General features: G+C 42.3%; 3 protein-coding genes across 4 annotated transcripts in view; 1 reads left to right on the forward strand and 2 right to left on the reverse strand.

The window, feature by feature from the left end:
• The window catches only part of LOC120051153 (tyrosine-protein kinase yes), a 47,270-nt gene extending 44,224 nt beyond the window's left edge, over positions 1–3,046 (forward strand). For both annotated transcript variants that reach the window (XM_038997860.1, XM_038997859.1), the window contains exon 12: positions 644–3,046. In XM_038997860.1, coding sequence (XP_038853788.1) covers positions 644–852 — 209 coding nt within the window. In that variant the 3' untranslated portion in view covers positions 853–3,046. The remainder of the gene's footprint in view (positions 1–643) is intronic.
• A 3,345-nt stretch (positions 3,047–6,391) lies between these two features.
• Positions 6,392–9,965, reverse strand: tyms (thymidylate synthetase). The gene is made up of 7 exons (XM_038997001.1): positions 9,652–9,965; positions 9,374–9,447; positions 7,850–8,024; positions 7,645–7,746; positions 7,331–7,506; positions 7,132–7,203; positions 6,392–6,840 (listed from the first exon to the last, which is right to left on the reverse strand). The coding sequence occupies exons 1-7, from the start codon at positions 9,872–9,874 to the stop codon at positions 6,703–6,705; spliced, it is 960 nt and encodes a 319-aa protein (XP_038852929.1). The 5' UTR covers positions 9,875–9,965; the 3' UTR covers positions 6,392–6,702.
• A 507-nt stretch (positions 9,966–10,472) lies between these two features.
• Positions 10,473–17,923, reverse strand: LOC120050681 (clusterin-like protein 1). The gene is made up of 8 exons (XM_038997256.1): positions 17,821–17,923; positions 15,994–16,142; positions 13,643–13,813; positions 13,055–13,511; positions 12,279–12,413; positions 10,919–11,162; positions 10,642–10,795; positions 10,473–10,478 (listed from the first exon to the last, which is right to left on the reverse strand). The coding sequence occupies exons 1-8, from the start codon at positions 17,921–17,923 to the stop codon at positions 10,473–10,475; spliced, it is 1,419 nt and encodes a 472-aa protein (XP_038853184.1).
• Between the last annotated feature and the right edge of the window lie 2,111 nt (positions 17,924–20,034).

Genomic DNA, 20,034 nt, shown 5'->3' on the forward strand with positions numbered 1-20,034 from the left:
ATTTGGAATGCAAATCCCATAACAACAATTGCAGTCTGAGGCTGTTTAATCTGGTTAGGATTTGTCAATTGTGTGATCTCCAAAGCCAGGGAAGTAGGAGTCTTGTGTAACCAGGAGGAGTAGTGCCAGCACAATGTAAACAAGGAAGTCTTTATAGCCTAGACTAGTTAATACTGTCCTAGGAAGTGGGCCGGCGGTGACACTGTTGTGATGGCTGTTTTTGTCTCTACGGGGTAAACACTGACTGAGGTTAGAGAAGACCATCTGGTGGAGTCTGGAGATTGAACACCACTCTTGTTTATAACCATCTGTCCCAGACTGATCGGGCTCAGGGGAGAGAGGCTGACGAGTGCTGTGAAACGCTGACACACACACTAGCCTTCAGGCCCCCTTTTTTTATTTATGCTTTTTTTGGTGGGGGTGTAATAGTCTAATGGAGTAATTGGGCGATTTCACAATGCACCGCCATCTCGTGACTGTGACAATGGAAATAGATCACAGACCTTGTTTTGTTGTGGATAATCTTGATTTTTATTGTGACTTGCCTCGCATGGTTTACTGCACTGTTAATGTAATGGGCACTAAACAGACTGACCCCCCCCTGTCTCTCTTTCTCTCGCTGTCTTATTCTCTCTCCACCCAGGCATGGTGAACAGGGAGGTCCTGGAGCAGGTGGAGCGGGGGTACCGTATGCCCTGCCCCCAGGGCTGCCCGGAGTCCCTCCACGAGATGATGAAGCTGTGCTGGAAGAAGGACCCTGACGAGAGGCCCACCTTCGAGTACATCCAGTCCTTCCTGGAGGACTACTTCACAGCCACGGAGCCACAATACCAGCCTGGGGATAACCTATAGTCAGGCCTGGCCGCAGCGCAGCCCTGGACCACTTCACCGTGCAATGTATCTCTCCACCCAGGAGGAGCAGACTTGGATACAGACGCATGGAGACGTAATTCTATGAATAATGTGCTTCAGAAAAGCCAACTGGAAGCTTGGTTATCAAGTTGCACAAACCACTGCTATTGCTGATGATCATTTTTTTATTTTTTTTATTTCAGGTACTACATCTAGTCTTAGTTTGTATGAATTTACTATTTTTTATCCTTTTTTTGTCCTCAATGATCATGTTCATTTTCAAAGTGACCAATCATTCAACTGTGTTAGTTGTTTTAACAAATTTGTTGCACCATGAAAATGGCACGAGAAAGCCCATCAGGTAGAGGCTCTCGGAATGAGAGCTCTTCAAAATGGAGGACAAGAGAGAAGGATGTACTGTAAGGCTGCGTTTACACATAGGCAGCCCAATTCTGATAATTTTTCCACTAATTGGTCTTTTGACCAATCGTATCAGATCTTTTAAAATCTTTTTCAGAGCTGATCTGATTGGGTAAAAGACCAATTCGTGAAAATACGATCAGAATTGGGCTGCCTGTGTAAACTCGAAGGCAAGTACTGTGGGAATATTTCAAATGAGAATTCAGTTCTGTGTTCAACTGGAAAATGCTTTTCTTTCTACATTCATGTTTTTCTGAATGATTGACTTGAGTGGCGCGGATTAGGGACAGTTGCGTGGGTCCGTCTTGTCTGCTCATTTTCTATTTTATTTCTATTAGTTGATTTTATTCTATATAAACTAAGAATTATTCATATCATGGAAATGGTTCTAGGTTCATGTGAAGCCCTCGAGTCCTTCAATAACATACAGGACATTTCTACAACACTAAGTCCATCCTGTTATGTGTCCAAGACAGACTGTTGCCATGCCAAGTTACATTACCTCTTTAAAGATCACTACAGAGTATGACTAAACCTTGTTTCCCTTGTACTCTGATCTGGAGTCAGTTTAGCATTTTCCCTACAAATTCTTTAGGTGAGGATTACAGGAGTGGAAGCTGATCCTAGATCTGTATCTAAGGGAAACTTCACCCCGGAGCAATGTATCACTGTGAGATAGGAGAATATTCAGCTCTCACCTGGCAATGCCGACAGCCCTGTAGATCACTAAGCTACATGCCAACTCAGATTGTCTCTGCACATGTCATAGCACTACGCAACAGGAGGCAATATTGAATGGAGCTAGTATAGACTAACACATCTAGGACCAGAATTAGAATTTATGGTTGCAACCATCTGATTTGGCAGTTGCATGCCAGCAATAACTTGTACACAATTATGTTAAAAAGGACTTGGCCTTCTCTTTCACTTACATGGATAAGTCATTTACTAGACTCATCACGTGTTCTATTTTCAGACCTGAGGATGCTCGAAAAGGAAACCATTTCACCTTTATGGGAAAATATTGCCAAAGCACCTGAAAACTGTTTTTTATTTTGACTACATGTGATTTTATAGTGTGAACGGATTTCATTCAGTCAACAGTTTCAGCCTAGATACAAAGAGGATACGTTTTTATTCAGACATTTTTGTTTTTAAAGGTAGACTCAGCGAAATGACGTTGCCACGAGCAGCACCGCAGATATTGCGATGAGCGAGATGCAAGCCTTCGCTCCCTCAGTCACATACAGTATCTGCGCTTGCGCAAGGGTTCCCTTCACGCTGTTAGAGCGTGGTAGGTACGGGACCAAAACAGTGGGGGAGTTTAGCCTCGCGCTTCAAAGCTCTTAGTTTTTGCGGAATTTGACCCACTATGCTGTTTATTTTGTGCACCTACATCATATCGCTGAGTCTTCCTTTAATACATTAGTCAGAACCAGTGAACGGTTAGTTATATTTTAAGACCGCAAAATGGAGGAAGGTCATTTTAATGCGTCATGTCGCATCCACAGGGGTCATTTGGCTCTTGTTTTTCTTTAAACTCATCCGTTAAGTGTTACATTTGATTATGCATACTTACACAGATGGGCAGAACATAGATTGGTCAACTGGGGTTTTAAAGAAGGGCTTTGTACAAAATCCTGATTTTATAAAAAGGACAGCAAAGACTAGAACGCAAGTTATTATAACGTTGGGGGAAAGATAAATAATGATGGTTTAGATACTAATCTGTGGAATTTGTACAGTTGGAAAATAAAAAAAAATCAGATTCTAATTTGTGTGGTATTCTGTATTGAATTCGTTAGATTCATTAGTTTAATACGGACAACAGGCACAACATATTACGAATCTCGAGCTGTCAGAATTATTCATATTCTTGGCATGAATTGATTTTTGTCAGTTACATTGCAGCCACAATGCATGAAGTCATGTGACAATCACATTATTGCTAGGCGAAGAGGCATTTCAACCAGTAGCAGTGGGCGGGACTCCCTGTTGAAATTGCGATAGTACACAAGGCTACTTCCCCGTTTAAAAAATTAAATAATATTACAAATATTATCAAATTGACAGTCGGCGATGTCCGATTTCAAACGTATTTTGAGCAACATTGTTAATTAAGACGCAATGGTACGTGCATCAATGTAATGACTGATTTCTTGCAGAAGTTGCAGACAGAAGTTATGAATTGCTGCTGCGCTTGCTTCACGTAAAATGTTATACATAAGGTACCAACCACCAGTAGTTCTAACTATTACACAATACAATAATACATTTGCGTCTTTCATCACCAACCTGGACTACTCTGTCGCCTATGTTGTCATCGAAACTTATCAAGGAATGCGAGGATATGGATTGACTTTTACTGTGGGCAGGGGCACAGAAATTGGTCAGATTCTTGATCCACAAACTTCACCATTTCAATACATTTTGAGTATTATAATTGGTTGGCTTTCTGTAACCAACAAATACATGTTATCCACAGCGTCATCTTGTGGTAATATGTGTCAAGACAATACAGGCTGGCTTTGTATTTAATAGGCACAACTAGAACAAATGCAGGGTGACGCTAGTCGTCCTAATGTCAACCTACCTGCTAGTCTGAGGATAATACTATCTACTGTTTTCAAATGAATCACTAACTTTCACTTTTGTCCCTTCAAACTGTAGTGGTGTGTGCTTTGGAAACCCTGTCAACCCTAGTTGTGGGGAAATCTAGAGGAGATTGAGTTATTTCTGTGAGTTCTACACACAGCCACTCCACCACAAACAACCATTTTTTTATTTCACTAGGCAAGTCAGTTAAGAACAAATTCTTATTTACAATGACGAGTTAATGATGAGTTAACTGCCTTGTTCAGGGGCAGAACAACATATTTTTACCTTGTCAGCTTGTAGATTTGATCTAGCAACCTTTCAGTTACTGGCCCAATGCTCTCTCCAGTAGGCTACCTGCCGCCCTTCACTGAAAGGTGTGTGTGTGTGTATGCAGCACTTTTCCCCATTTTGTGCCGGATTGTACCAGAGAAAGGATTCATTCAGTTGGCCACAGCGGCGGTCCTGAATGCAGTGTTACATTTTTTACATTTCAGTAATTTAGCAGACGCTGTTATCCAGAGTGACTTAGTGCATTCGTCTGGCTAGGTGGGACAACCACATATCACAGGCATAGAGAGTACATTGTTCCTCAATAGCGTAGGTATCAGTAGAGTCAGAGCTGCAAAAACATCCAACTAATATGTAGAGTCAGAAGCTTGATGTTGTCATTGCGTGCTAGGAATATGGAACTAAATTCTAAACTTGCTACTTTAATACACAAAGTATAAACTTTTTCCAAATTTGGTTGTGTAACAGCCTGAATTAAAAATACATTAAATTGAGATTTTGCATGACTGGCCTACACACAATACCCCATAATGTCATAGTGGAATTATGTTTTTAGAAATGTTTACAAATTAATAATTGAAAAGCTGAAATGTCTTGAGTCAATAAGTATTCAAACCCTTTGTTATGGCAAGCCTAAATAAGTTCAAGAGAAAAACATGTGCAAGTCACATAAGTTGAATGGACTCACTCTATTGAATGATTACCACATCTCTGTACTCCACACATTATCTGTGAGATCCCTCAGTCAAGCAGTGAATTCCAAACACAGAATCAACCACAAAGACCAGTGAGGTTTTCCAATGCTTTGCAAAGAAGGGCACCTATTGGTAAATGGGTTAATTGAATATCATTGATAATCCCTTTGAGCATGGTGAAGTTAATAATTACACTTGGAATAGTGTTTCAATACAGCCAGTCACTACAACGATATAGACGTCCTTCTTAACTCAGTTGCCCGAGAGGAAGGAAAGTGCTCACGGATTTCACCAAGAGGCCAAGGGCTTATAAGTAAACATTATACGGTAAGGTTGTATTCGGTGCATGGTAACCGGATGTAATCGGTACATGTGACAAATAAGATTTGATTTTAAAACAGTTAAGAGTTTAATGGCTGTGATATGAAAAGACTGAGGATCTATCAACACCATTGTATTTACTCAAGTCTCATAGTAAAGGGTTTTAATACTTATGTAAATAAGGTATTTGTTTTAGTTTTTTTTATTAATTTGCAAATATATAAAAAAAACTTTTTGAAGGTCTGGGGGGAGACCCCTTGGACCTTCTCCAATACAGTTGAGATGTGAGGAGTCACAAAGACAAATTCAGAAAGAGCCCAGGCCTCAGATCCTTCTCACTTCCCCTTATCACCTTGGAGATGGCAGCATGTCCCAGGATGTTGTCAGGGGAGGTGGGCTCTTCGATCCACATGGGTTTGTACTCAGCCAGCCTGGTCCCCCAGGTTGCCTACGTCCAACCTCTGGTTGGCATCAATCATCTTAAACAGAGAAGACAATTGGCTACAGGATGAATTGGTCCAATCTACTGCATCCAATGGCGTAACAGATTATTCACGTCTGTTGTTGGGTCCAATCATCTGCCGTATGGGACTTCACTGGCGAATGTCATCCTCTAGGTCAGCCCCCAGTCACTTTGAACTTGGTCCAGCCATCATTTAGTGCAAGACTGTGGGGGCTGACCTAGAGGATGTGAAGTCTCATACGGCAGATGATTAGATTTACCAGTGTGTTGTTGGGTCCAATCTGTTAGGCCATTGGATGCAGTAAACAACTATAGGAACAGACTGACGTGTATACAGTGCCTTCAGAAACTATTCACACCCCTGGACTTATTCCACATTCTGTTGATGCAGCCTGAATTCAAAATGGATTAAATCGATTTCTCGCTCACCCATCTACACACAATACCCCATAATGACAAAGTGAAAACATGTTTTTAGACTTTTTGCAAAGGTATTCCCCGAAGCACTGGGGAATACGTCTCAATATCTTATCGGCACCGAGGGAAGGATGAAAACCATGCTAGCTTATTGCGATGCACCCCTGGCCCTTAAGGATGGCAGCTCAAATACTCAGACCAAACTGAGCTTGCACTCACTGTTAAAGCCTTTAAAAATGACCGCCTACGGTGCAATCACATGATCCACGGCAAGTCATTAAGTACTCGTTTCATTACCAACTACAAAATTCTTGAAACTTTGGTTTAAGGAAGCAGAGGCAGTTAAAGTTTATTTATTTTTAACTAAGCAAAGAAAGTGCCAGTCTTCATTGCACAAAATATAGAGTTGATTCCATTTAATCTTAATCGGGATGTTACTCTGTAATGTTCTGCCTCAATAAAATGGTTTAATATAGAACATGTTTCCAAGGCTCTGTGTCAACTAAATGTATAAATTCTTTATTTACAAAAATCGTGACAAACAAAATACACAATTGAACCAACAAAAAAAAGGCAACAGGTACACTGCACCTGAATATTTAAATTGATGAAGAACCTCCACCCATACATTAGTTAATTGAAGCCCATTTAAACTGCCATCTGCATTTTGATGGTGGGGTGGGGTTTGTAGTCAACAATCTCAAAGTCTTCTGCACGGAAGTCATCTATTTTCTCAACCGTCCGGAGGAGCTTCAGCTTGGGGAAGGGCCGAATCTCTCTCTGGAGCTGTAAGGGAAGAGTCATCACGTTTAGGCTGCGGCCAGACAATGTGTCCGAAAACTATGGATTGAGACAATGGTTCTTAAAATGGGAGTCATCTGATGACGGACAACATCAGCGCACAATATTATTACTGTAGAAAATAGTAAAAATAAAGAAAAACCCTTGAATGACTAGGTGTGTCCAAACTTTTGACTGGTACTGTATGCATGTATACATCTCATTGGCCATAGCATTACACACATGTCACTGCAGTGTATATCTCAATGCCAAAGTTGCCCGTGTTGCTGAACCTACCTGCACTTTGAGGGGTTCGATGTGGTTGCTGTAGATGTGAGCATCTCCCAGAGTGTGCACAAAGTCCCCAGGCTAAAGGGAAAAAGGCAAGAAATCTCTTTACTACACTTCTTATTAAAAGGTTAAAATATCATCCTTTCTTTGAGTCAAAGGAAGGGAGGTGTTGAGAGTAGGGAGTTTAAACCAGTGTCTGCCCCACCTTGAGTCCTGTGATGTGTGCAATCATGTAGGTGAGGAGGGCGTAGCTGGCGATGTTGAAGGGGACCCCCAAGCCCATGTCCCCCGAGCGCTGGTACAGCTGGCACGACAACTCCCCGTCAATGACATAGAACTGGCACAGGGCATGGCAGGGGGGCAGCGCCATCTGGGGCAGGTCTGAGAACAGCACAGGAGCGGGTGTGAGCGATACAAACCAACACTGACTGTTAAGTGTGGAATACACAGTGAAATCATTACAGCAAATGTAGTATCTAGGCCTCTGCGAAACCAGAATGGAATATTCTAGTCAAATACCCTTGGGGTTCCATGCACACATGATGATTCTCCTGTCTTCTGGATTAGTCTTGATAGTGTCAATAACCTTCTGTAGTTGGTCCACACCTTCTCCTGTGTAATCTATAAAGTGAAGCATTATGCAAGAGAATTAAGCACTACAGTTCAAATTGGTTGGATTGAAACGTGCAACATAATCCTACAACACCATATCAGTGTGATGTACCTTTGTGCATGTCGCTGTATTCTGCACCATAGTGCCGCCACTGGAAACCATACACGGGTCCCAAGTCTCCCTCCTCCCGGTCTGTAAACCCCATTTTGTCCAGGAACTGTCTCGAACCATTTGCATCCCAGATCTTCACCCCTTTCTCTGTGAGCTCCTTGGCATTTGTTGAGCCCTAAAGCGCACACGCACAGAACAAGATCTGTCAACTTCTCTGCCCGATGTATTGGTATGGCGCGCCATCTAGTGGAAATAGTATGCAAGTGTGTATAGGCACTGGCACATTAAATTCAATGCATTATAACAGTGACCACGTTTACATGCACACAGTATTCCGGATAGTAGCTCATATCTCGCTTAAGATCTTATTCAGGAATAGCTATTTACATGCACATTTGATATCCCGTTCACGAGTATCCGTGAATAAACAGAATATTCCTAATTGAATTTCATATGGGTAAAATGGAACAGAAAACTGAAGTATGGACACTGGCTGTAGGCCTATAACCTTTCACATGTAGGGTAATATAATATTAACTCTTGCAGAATAACAGATACAACAAATTATTCTTTTCTCTGCAACAGGAGTGGAGAAATAATATTTTTCAGCATGTCGAGAAAATGCAAAAGGGCATGTAAAGTGGTATCTTCGACACTTACGCACACAGACAGTATTTCAACCACATAAAACATGCGTCCCAGACGAACTGAAGTCCTATCAGAAACGTGCTTCATTGTTCTCAGCTTTTAATTTCCTTAAAACCGATGGCATTGGACATTTTACACAGGCCCAATCTTCCCACTGTTTTGGAGTCATTGCGTTTTTCTCCCGGTTCCTAAACGAAAACAGACAACTTCACCAGGTGCTAACTAGATTAATACATTCATTCTATCGATGCATGACATTGTTTTGGTGAGCACTAGTCTTCTAGGGCAACAAGTTATGACAGAAGTTAAGCTGCATGTATTTAACTATAGTTCACAAGCAAAATGGCCTAACAAATGTAGTTAATTATTGGGGGTGAAAGTAGCCAATATGCATTAAGATCCAGTATGGAATATCAGAAGAATAAATGGCATTATTATGGTGGATCTAACTGCACATGTACTGTACTGTTTGAAGTGATTTGTTTGACAATCAGATGGAAACGTCACCAGACTGCCAACAGTCTATTATGGTGTTGTGGGATGACGTTTGAATCATGGGTGTTTGCAGGCTAGGGTGTTGTGTGACGATGGCACGATTTATGCAACCGAGCCTGCGCAGACCCCGACAAACAGTAAACCGAATAAGATTTTTTACATGCCAGTTTCCCCGTCTAAAAAGCAGCATATCCTAGGCATTTTATCCTGGTTTCACATAACCGGAATACAAGCTTTTCCGGGTTATTGTTAAGGGGATATGTTAATATTAGCCAACTCAAAAACAGAATACTTGAGTATTCCGAATAATATCGAGATATTGATGTACATGTAAACGTGGTCACTGGTGCATTCTTTCGGGGGACATGGCTTCCTTCTTACTTTGATAAACCACAGTAGTTCTTCGAGAATTCCTTTCCAGAAAACCCTTTTCGTCGTCAGTAAAGGAAACTGATCTGGAATGATAAACGAAAAAAAAAAATAGCTAGTCATTTGAACAGAGGTCCCATGCAAAGCCAGTTAATGAGGTAACGTTCAACTTAGGTTGTGCAATTCCCGCCATTGCGGAAAAATTACATGTTTTAAATCGTGCATTGACTTGTTTTAACAGGCTACGCACAACTTCCCACACATACTGAACATTAGTTAAATCGACTTACCCCGGAGACTGTATCTTGTTTGTGAACCGAAAACAGAGATGACCCCCGTTCCTGTTCGGTCTCCCTTTCGATGTCCATGTTGCAAAATGTATTCACATTGGTTCAGATACCCGCGTTCATCACAGAAGAGAGAGAACGAACTTTGTCCCACCTGACTATCCTCTTTCTTAGGCTCTTCGTTGTTACAAGGTGCCGCTGTGTGTATGTCAGAAGTAGCAGGCATTTTGTTTGTTTGACACAAAAAAAATACTGACACAATTAATGCAGTGGCAGCACTGGTTGATTTCTTCAACTCCTGTGTTAAATTTAAAAATTTCCCGGTTTATTTAGTTTTTCCTCGAAGACACGCCCACATAGAAGATTCCTCCAATCAAGTAAAAGACGAGGGCAAGCGTGCTTCTTGGTTTACAACTGGACCAATGGGTGATTGGGAAAAATACGCGCAAAATGTAATCCCCGCCTCTCTATATGCCGCGAAATGCATACTTTCACACACTTTTTTTGGGGGGGGGGGGGGCTTTGTGCATTTTATTTATCAGAAACGAGTGATGTATGAACATAAATAAATAAAAATAACAATGTAAATGTTCACAGTCACAGTTTAATCATCAGTAAAATGTCAAAGTTGATCAAACATGTAAGCTTGTTTGCTTACATTTTTTTATTCCATCACTTACAGTGTATAGAGTATAGCTCATAGCTCGACCAAATGTTGCATACAACCTTAAACATAATGCTCCATTCCAAGGAACTGGTAGACAGACACACAATGGTAAATTGAGGCTTATAAATAGCACAGCTTGCAAAATCCTCGGATTACTTCATATCTGTGAAAGGATCAGAAACAATGCAGGATACAACCCATTACTTTGGCATGTATAACTAGCTTGGGCCTATAGCATACTGTATGAGACATTTAAATTCTAAGGAATTGTCTGGGTACTGTAATCATGGCATGTACGTTTTGCCTAGCTACAGACTTATACTTACCTTTGACTGTTTGTAGTGGGCCAGGGCCTCTTGGGCCACATACTGAATGAAGGCAGAGTCCTGCACCTCTAGCTCTGCTGGGACGGAGAGGGTTAATGAAGGAGAGTTCAGGATGTTCAACACCACTCTGGTGTCACCTTTAAACCCGTTATCCCTCACCTGTAGAACCACCTGAAAACATATAACAACACGGTAATCATGAGAATAATATTAGTTTTTTTCTAAAGTGCTGAAATCATCATCAACAGCATCATCATCATCGGAGGTACATAAGGACAACCGTTTATGTGTGTACTGTGAACTTACCGCGCTCACACTGAAGATGTACTGAGGACCCAGGGTGCCATTGGTGAGCTGCGTCACCCAGCCATATTTGGCCTCCATGGTGTTGAGCCAGGTGTGTGTGTCATCCGTGTGTTTCTGGACCACCTGCAGCATCTCCTCATACTGCAAACGAGACGTGTTGAGCAGCAGGTAGGTCTCCTCCAGCGCAGAGTGGAGTTCCCTCACACTGGGACACTCTGGGGGAACATGATACAGATAGGGGAGAGTGGGGAAAATTGAGACATTTCTTACATTCAGCATCACTCTGTCAAGGGAAATATAGTATTCTTTCTAACAAAGATGTCTACATATATGTCAGGATGTTGTGTATCCCTGGAAATAATCTGAATTTATGTAAACATTACCACTGGACAGGGTATGTTAAGCCGCCTACTTTCTGTACTAAATGTAATATCATCACTACCTTTTAAAACCATGTCTATCTTTCTTTCCCAAACACAATTCAACACAATCGCATTTTTGTCTTTTAATAATTTTAAGCACCTATTAACACTGGTTGAAGTGTTTTTTTCAACACTTTTTAAACACATTTAATATAGGCCAGGCCCTGTTGTTATCTCATATCCCAGCGATAATGCCTTGCGTTACACCTGAGAAGAAAACACTTCAATTTGCTCAACTTGCCATTGGCTCAACTTACCCCAAGGCAAACATTTTGACTATATTAGCCCACACAGTTACAAGGAAGCAATTTCATGCTAGGTTTAGGACCTCATATTTAAGTTTCTAGAGACCACAACTGATCTGTAGAACAATCTTAAATGATCTGCTTAATCTACTTTGGTTTAGATACAAGCATCATGAAACCTCTAACATGCCCAATTAGACTTGGTGAAAATCATTTTTTTGACCTATCTTGCTACCACTTTTCCCATGTGGTTTCTTCCTTCACAAACTCCATGAATTGACAACCTCTTCCTAAATATTTGGAGAAATGAGACATTTTGTGTATGGTTTCCTAGAAACAAGGGTAGTTCAACTTACCCCTTTTGCTCAACTTACCCCATTCTCCCCTATAACAGGCATCACTGTGCTTGCTTAACAGTATGGCTTCCTTACCTGTCCCTGTCTTAGCTAATTACACTAGAAAAGATAGTGATTTGCAAATCGAGACCAACTCTGTTACACAGACATGGTTCAAACGCTTAAGATAAAAGTCTAGAATCTAGACTGTAGAACACCATTTCATGGGAATCCCCAAGGGGCGCAATGTGTCATTTGAACCATGTGTTCCGATAGGACAGGAAACATTTGAATTAAATGAGAGTTCAATAATGACCATCAATATTTACCTTTCACCAAAGTGTCCTGACAGGACTCGCACAGTCTCTGCAGCTGCCAGCACTCTGCTGCCTGCCTGCGGAGCTGTCTACAGAGATACATGTCTGGGAATGGAACTGGGACCCAGCTCCAGCTAGGGAATGACTCTGTGTTTTTGGAAAGGGGCACAGCACACAGGACAACATAATCAGAGCTGTATCAAATTAGAGAGACACAACAATGTGATAACTACAGCACAGAGTTTCTAAACCCAGAGGCCCAACATTGAAATTATTTTTGGAACGCTTTGCGAAGCAGACTCGACAGACCAATCAGGGGTTTGGGGTTTGGGAAGTCAATGGGAGAAATGATAAATTCTTCATTGGTTGTTATTTTTTCTCTAAATCTCAAGGCACAAACTAGGTTCGAGTCAATGTCTTACGTAGCAGAACATGTTATTACTCCAACCTCATGAAAGTGATGAAAGAGTAACTCTGATTTGACGGCCTGCACATGAGCAGTTCGGTGCGAGAATGACCGCTAGACACGATGACGTGTTTATGCGCATGAGCTTAGCTAGCCAACGTTGCCATGACATCGCCTACAAGCACAATCTGGGATTTATATTGGCGGAGCAGTTTCCAGGCATCTTCATACTATACAATCTTTGACTATAGTACTTAGATCTTGAAATCTCAACATTATATAATGGTATATGAAATAGATACTGTATTTCCTGACAAATCTGATAACGATCAAATTTACCAGTAGTCTGAATGTGTATCGAATGGCTATTATCATTGGATACCTCTCTGTTGCCAAGACTCCTCATCTACAGCCTCCTGCATCTCGTCCAGGACATCTGTCATTGCATCGCTGAAGTCTTCCACTACCGCCCGGCCAAAGTCATACACTTCCTCCAGCACATCATCTAGGCCCATGCTGCCAAGGCGGCCCATGCCCGTGAAGAAGCCCCCACTAGGGGACTCCTGTGTGGGGGAGAGGGGCTTGGGCTTCAGCTTCGTGGTGAAGGCCACCCAGAAGCCATGGCCAAACTCTTGGTGCATCGTGTTGACCAGCTCTGTGCTCCGGTTGTGCAGGGAGCTCATTTTCCCTTGCATCTGACTGAAGGAGGCATTCAGCCGCACCAGCTCCAGATCTGGATCGTCTGAGTTCTGGGTCTGGTTCAGGTTATCTTGGTTCTGATTGACAACCTGGTCTGGAGTTTCCAGTTGGGACGATAACTTCCTGAAGAACTCCTCCACCTGTGAGCAGAAGAGAACCAAATACCTAAATGGAGCTGAATTTGTACCAATCTTGGGCCTACTTGATAAGACATGGGTCGATGCAGCCGTGGATGTGTAAGGGGCCTTGAAGGCAGAGATAACGGCCTTACTTTGAAAGAGAAGGAGGAGAAGCCTCTTCGGCAGGTGGAGGTGTAAAATGTCTTACACGTGTCTTCCAAGCAGGGTCGACACTCCATAAATGATGTCCTTAGCGAATCATGGCACTGCTCCTCAGCCTTCTGAAGCTTTAGCTCCGCCTCTGTGGCCAGTTGCACTGCCCCCTTCAGTAAAATAAAGAGTAAGGTGTAGTTGCCCTTAGATGCAGATCTTGGGTCCGTTTTGCATTTCCCCCCACTAATGGTTAAGGTTAGGCTTGGGAGAGAAGCTGATCCTAGATCTGTACCTAGAGGAAACTTCACTCTGGAATAGACCATATTAGGAACTAAAATGCAGCCAAAATTGTAAATTCAATAGCAAACTGGGGTGTTCTTTATAGGTATTAACAGGCAAGATCAACTGGACAGACTTAATGGAACCACATTTCAATGATCATAAACTATGAAAAAGTATTGTGCTGCATTTTAATATAACCATGCCTAATGCTCCTTGTACCCTCTCCATTTCTTCCTGGTTACCTCTGCACTAATCTCTGTCAGTGTGTAGGGTGAATGTGTGGTCAATGAGGAGAGAAAGAGGAGGATGTGGTTCTGAGGCCCCTTCAGCTCAGCGGTCCTCCTAGGCCCTGGCTCACAGTACCCTCCCTTCTGAACGAATGAAGAACACAGACATAAATCTACAGTCAGCCCATTAATCATGACTGGGCTGTACTCTACGCCCTCCTTAGGTCCACATCCACAACTCACTGTCTGCTCTGTATGAGCTTTTTTTTATGAGGCAGAAAATATGTGATGGGTGTCTGTGTATGGGGAAGTCAGATCGTTGGTGTCAGTGTACAGTATGTAGAAGATGGTGAGCCTGTTTGCATCCCAAATGGTGCCCTAAACCCTATGCAATACATAGCAATACAATACGTTAGATTCAGGATGATTAATGCTTTTTTGGACTCCAATCTTTCACTGTGGATTAATTTCTTACAGTGGGATTTATTTTATTGATGATATAATCAGATATGACGTTATTTATTCACTTGGAGGACATTCTTATCCTCGGGGAAGAGCATAACTTACATATTTGTACACGTGCTTTATAGAGTTACATTAACACAAAGTGGCTCGTGCCTTAAATGCTGTGGTGTGTTCAACCAAGTGCTATCTTTCACTGCCTAAATCATATGCAGATAATAATCTGTGATTTGTTATTATCATGGTACCTTATACAGTGCCTTCGGGAAAGTATTCAGACCCCTTAACTTTTTCCACATGTTGTTACGTTAGAGCCTTATTCTAAAATAGATTTTTTTTAAATTCCCTTCATCAATCTACACACAATACCCCATAATGACAATGCAAAAACAGTTAAAAAAAAAATTGTACTCTACGCCCTCCTTAAGTCCACATCCACAACTCAGTGTCTGCTTTGTGGTCTCTGTATGAGCTTTTTTTTATGAGGCAGAAAATGTGTGATGCGTTTCTGTGTATGGGGAAATTAGATCTGCAGCATTTAAGGTCCCCAAGAACACAGTGGCCTCCATCATTCTTAAATGGAAGAAGTTTGGAACTTGATTGGAGTCCACCTGTCGAAAATTCAATTGATTGGACATGAATTGGAAAGGCACACACCTGTCTATATAAGGTCCCACAGTTGACAGTGCATGTCAGAGCAAAAACCAAGCCATGAGGTAGAAGAAATTGTCCATAGAACTCTGAGACAAGATTGTGTCGAGGCACAGATCTGCGGAAGGGTACCAAAACTACAGCGGGATCTGTAGTAACGCAGCTAGCACTGCGATGCAGTGCCTTAGACCACTGTGCCACTCGGGAGGCCCTGAAATATCACATTTACATAAGTATTCAGACCCTTTACTCAGTACTTTGTTGAAGAACCTTTGGCAGCGATAACAGCCTCAAGTCTTCTTGGGTATAACGATACAAGCTTGGCACACCTGTATTTGGGGAGTTTCACCCATTCTCTCTGTACTTTGCGCCATTCATCTTTGTTTCCTCTGACCCATTGGTGCGGCTGGCTTCCGTGTTAAGCGTGCATGGTGTCAAGAAGCAGTGCGGCTTGGCGGGGTTGTGTTTCGAGGGACGCACGGCTCTCGACCTTCGCCTCTCCCGAGTCCGTACGGGAGTTGCAGCGATGGGATGAGACTGTAACTACCAATTGGATATGACAAAAGTTCTACAAACCTGTTTTTGCTTTGTCATTATGGGGTATTGTGTGTGGATTGAGGAAGGGGAAAAAACAATTTAATCCAGGGCTCAGAATACTTTCCGAATGCACTGTATATATTACTGTATGATGATTTTACGTGCACTGCTTTGTCTGTGAAATAGCTTACCTTCCTCTTGTCGCTACTTTCTTTGAGGGTCTTCATGAGGTGTTCATGCTTCTCTTGGTTCTTCTCCATCACCTCCTTCATCCGCTTCACCCCAAACAAGGCTCTCTTCATCTCCTCGTCAACATAACGCTCACCATCCCTCGACAGCCCTGGACCCAGAACCAACAGAGAAAATGTCTGGATATAGGCCAGACGGATTACCAGGACATGTACTCAGAGCATGCGCGGACCAACTGGCAAGTGTATTCACTGACATTTTCAACCTCTCCCTGACCGAGTCTCTAATACCTACATGTTTCAAGCAGACCACCATAATCCCTGTGCCCAAGAAAGCGAAGGTAACCTGCCTAAATGACTACAGCCACGTAGCACTCACGTAGGTATCCATGAAGTGCTTTGAAAGGCTGGTCATGGCTCACATCAACACCATCATCCCAGAAACCCTAGACCCACTCCAATTTGCATAACGCCCCAACAGATCCACAGACGACGCAATCTCAATCGCACTCCACACTGCCCTCACCCACCTGGACAAAAACTTCCTGACAGGCCGCCCCCAGGTGGTAAGGGTAGACCACAACACATCTGCCACGCTGATCCTCAACACGGAGGCCCCTCAGAGGTGCGTGCTTAGTCCCCTCCTGTACTCCCTGTTCACCCACGACTGCGTGGCCAAGCACGACTCCAACACCATCATTAAGTTTGCTGACGACACAATGGTGGTAGGCCTGATCACCGACAACAATGAGACAGCCTAGTCGTGGACTACAGGAAAAGGAGGGCCGAACACGCCCCCATTCACATTGACAGGGCTGTAGTGGAACGGGTCGAGAGATTCAAGTTCCTTGGTATCCACATCACCAACAAACTATCATGGTCCAAACACACCAAGAAAGTTGTGAAGAGGGCACGACAACGCCTATTCCCCCTTCGCAGACGGAAAAGATTTGGCATGGTTCCCCAGATCCTTAAAAAGTTGCAAAAAGTTGTACAGCTGCACCATCGAGAGCATCCTGACCGGTTGCATCACCGCTTGGTATAGCAACTGCTCGGCATCCGACCGTAAGGCGCTTCAGAGGGTAGTGCGTACAGCCCAGTACATCACTGGGTCCAAGATACCTAACATCCAGGACCTATATACTAGGCGGTGACAGAGGAAGGCCCAAACTCCAGTCAACCAAGTCATAGACTGTTCTCCCTGCTACCTCACGGCAAGCGGTACCAGAGCGCCAAGTCTAGGTCCAAAAGGCTCCTTAACATCTTCTACCCCCAAGCCATAAGACTGCTGAATAATTGATCAAATGGCCACCCAGACTATTTACATTGACACCCCCTTTGTTTTTACACTGCTGCTACTCGCTGTTTATTATCTATGCATAGTCACTTTACCCCTACCTACATGTACAAATTACATCGACTAACCTGTACCCCCACACATTGACTCGGTACCGGTACCCCCTGTATATAGCCTCGTTATTGTTATTTTATTGTGTTAATATTTACTTTAGTTTACTTTATTAAATACTCTGTTTCTTGAACTGCATTGTTGGTTAAGTGCTTGTAAGTAAGCATTTCATGGTCTACACCTGTTGTATTCGGCATATGTGACAAATAATATTTGATTTGATTTGATTGCTATTATGTGACACCGATAGTCCTGGTATACTATGGTCCTTGCAATGCCAGGGTTGTGGGTTCAAGGAATATGAAAATGTTTGCATGCACTACTGTAAGTCACTTTGGATAAAAGGGTTTGCTAAACGTCATATGTTAGATAAAGGTGATGAAAGTTGCATGTGGTATAGTACATTTCAAAAGAGGTCTCACCCTGGAGAACATCCTCACTCAGTTCTGTGGGAGAGGGGTCGGGGCCACAATGCAGGACCCCAAGAGATGAAATGTAGAGGGTGAGAATCAGCAGTGCTCTCATCTTCACTGGCTTACTCTCACAGGTGCAGCTCTGAAACACAACCAATTGGTTAAATATTATTACTTGAAGTAAGATCAATACAGAAAAACGTGCTCTCTTGACTGGCCCGTAGGCATGTCACAATGGGCCGCGGATTATCGTGGCTCTGCGGCTGTGGACTTTGAATTGGGCTTTAGAGTGATGACTTCTTCTTATGTAACCTTCCTGGAAGTCATTGATTCATCTACAATTCTTGATCTTGTCTGATCTTCACAGATAAGAGGATTTGAATAGACACCTGACATGACGTAGGGATTCCGTTGTCTGCCACAAGGGGGTGCAAATATCTTAAGCATTCAAAGGAGTCATGAAAATAAGTCATTAAGGGCAACGGATGGGTACAATCAATAGCTAGATAGACTATTTATGCTTATTGTTCAAATGTTAGGGATGGGTTATACTTCAATGATATATGTCCAACTTCACAAAATAAATAATCTGTCTCTCTCCACTAAAATGCAAATTAAGTAACTGAATAGTGGCTGGCAAAATACATGGTAAACTGAATAGCAACCAGGGTTGGGGTCAATTCTGTTTCAATTCAGGAAGAACACTGAAATTCCAATTCTCTTCTATGCTTTTCAATAAGGAACATTTGGTTTACTTTCTGAATTGACTGGAATTAAAATGGAATTGACTCCAACCCTGATAGCAACTCAATGCTACATAAAAGATTTTTCGTCCTACTTACAATAATCCCTATTTCAGTATGAGCAAAATATCATCCGTAGAAAAGAAGACTGCAACAGCAAAACACATTACAAAACACACTGTACCTTTCTCATACCACAATATCAGTCATCAGTTATTGCCAATACAAACAGATATCCTACATACCAGCATTCATAGTAGCCGACATACATGCCTAATTACTTACTTAATACATACCAGAAACCAATCAGAAAGCAAAGCTGCAACACGTGATGGGAACATGCTATAGGATGATTGGCACACACCTACTTTTACCTTGAGAGACGAGAGAAAACAGAAGCAGCGGACTTGGTAGCGCCGTGCGTTCGAGAGTGATGCGTTCGCATTACCCAAGGATTGTTCTATTTATATGACTGTAGACAGCAGTTATCTTAGATCCAATTAGCCTATTTGCAATATCCACCATTAAGCCTGCCGTCATCCGCACCTCACCTGCACAGCTGACTAGGGATTACAGTTTCAGTGCATACATATCAACAAAAATAAAAAAACAATCTGCTTATCTTTTCCATAGGACTTCAGAGCCTTTTCTCCACAGGCTACGTGTCGCAGTGAAACTATCTCCATGAATCCCCCATATTCCCACTTCAGAGAGAGACCGACCCATGGCAGACATTGGCACTGAAGTTTGAATGTTCGGCTCTACTCTTAATCTAATCTGGTTGTCATGGCCAACACACATACACATCCCAGGGCCTCACGGTGGCTCCATGCCAGAAAGACCCAAACTCTAAACCGAACCCCATGGCATGAAGACCTCCTTTCCCTCGGGCCCCATAATGTCCACCATGCATGCAACACCGCTTTCGAGTTTGCACGATTGGATAATGACTGTGCTCTGTGTGTGTGTGTGTTTCTGTGTGAATTGGTCTGTGTGAATGTTGTTTCCTTTTCACTGTCTGACCATTTTTATGTCATCCTGATCATATTAGTGCACGTTCCAGAACTAGTCAATATCTAAACTGTATGGTAGCAGGTTGGTAAATGTGGAACATATTTGTATTGACATATTCCACATTTTGTTGTGTTAAAGCCTGAATTTTAAATGAATTAAATTCACCCATCTACACACAAAACCCCATAATGACAAAGTGAAAACATGTTTTGGTAATTTTTTGTCAAATTTATTGTAAACGAAATACAGAAGTATCTCATTTACATAAGTATTAACACCCCTGAGTCAATACATGTTAGAATCACCTTTGGCAGCAATCACAGCTGTGAGTCTTTCTGGGTAAGTATATAAGAGCTTTGCACACCTGGATTGTAAAATATTTGCACAAAATTCTTCAAGCTGTGTCAAGTTGGTTGTTGATCATTGCTAGACATCCATTTCAAATAAAATAAAAACAAATCGTATT

This window comes from Salvelinus namaycush, chromosome 7 (genome assembly GCF_016432855.1).
Source record: "Salvelinus namaycush isolate Seneca chromosome 7, SaNama_1.0, whole genome shotgun sequence".
In the NCBI taxonomy this organism is placed as follows: Eukaryota; Metazoa; Chordata; class Actinopteri; order Salmoniformes; family Salmonidae; genus Salvelinus; species Salvelinus namaycush.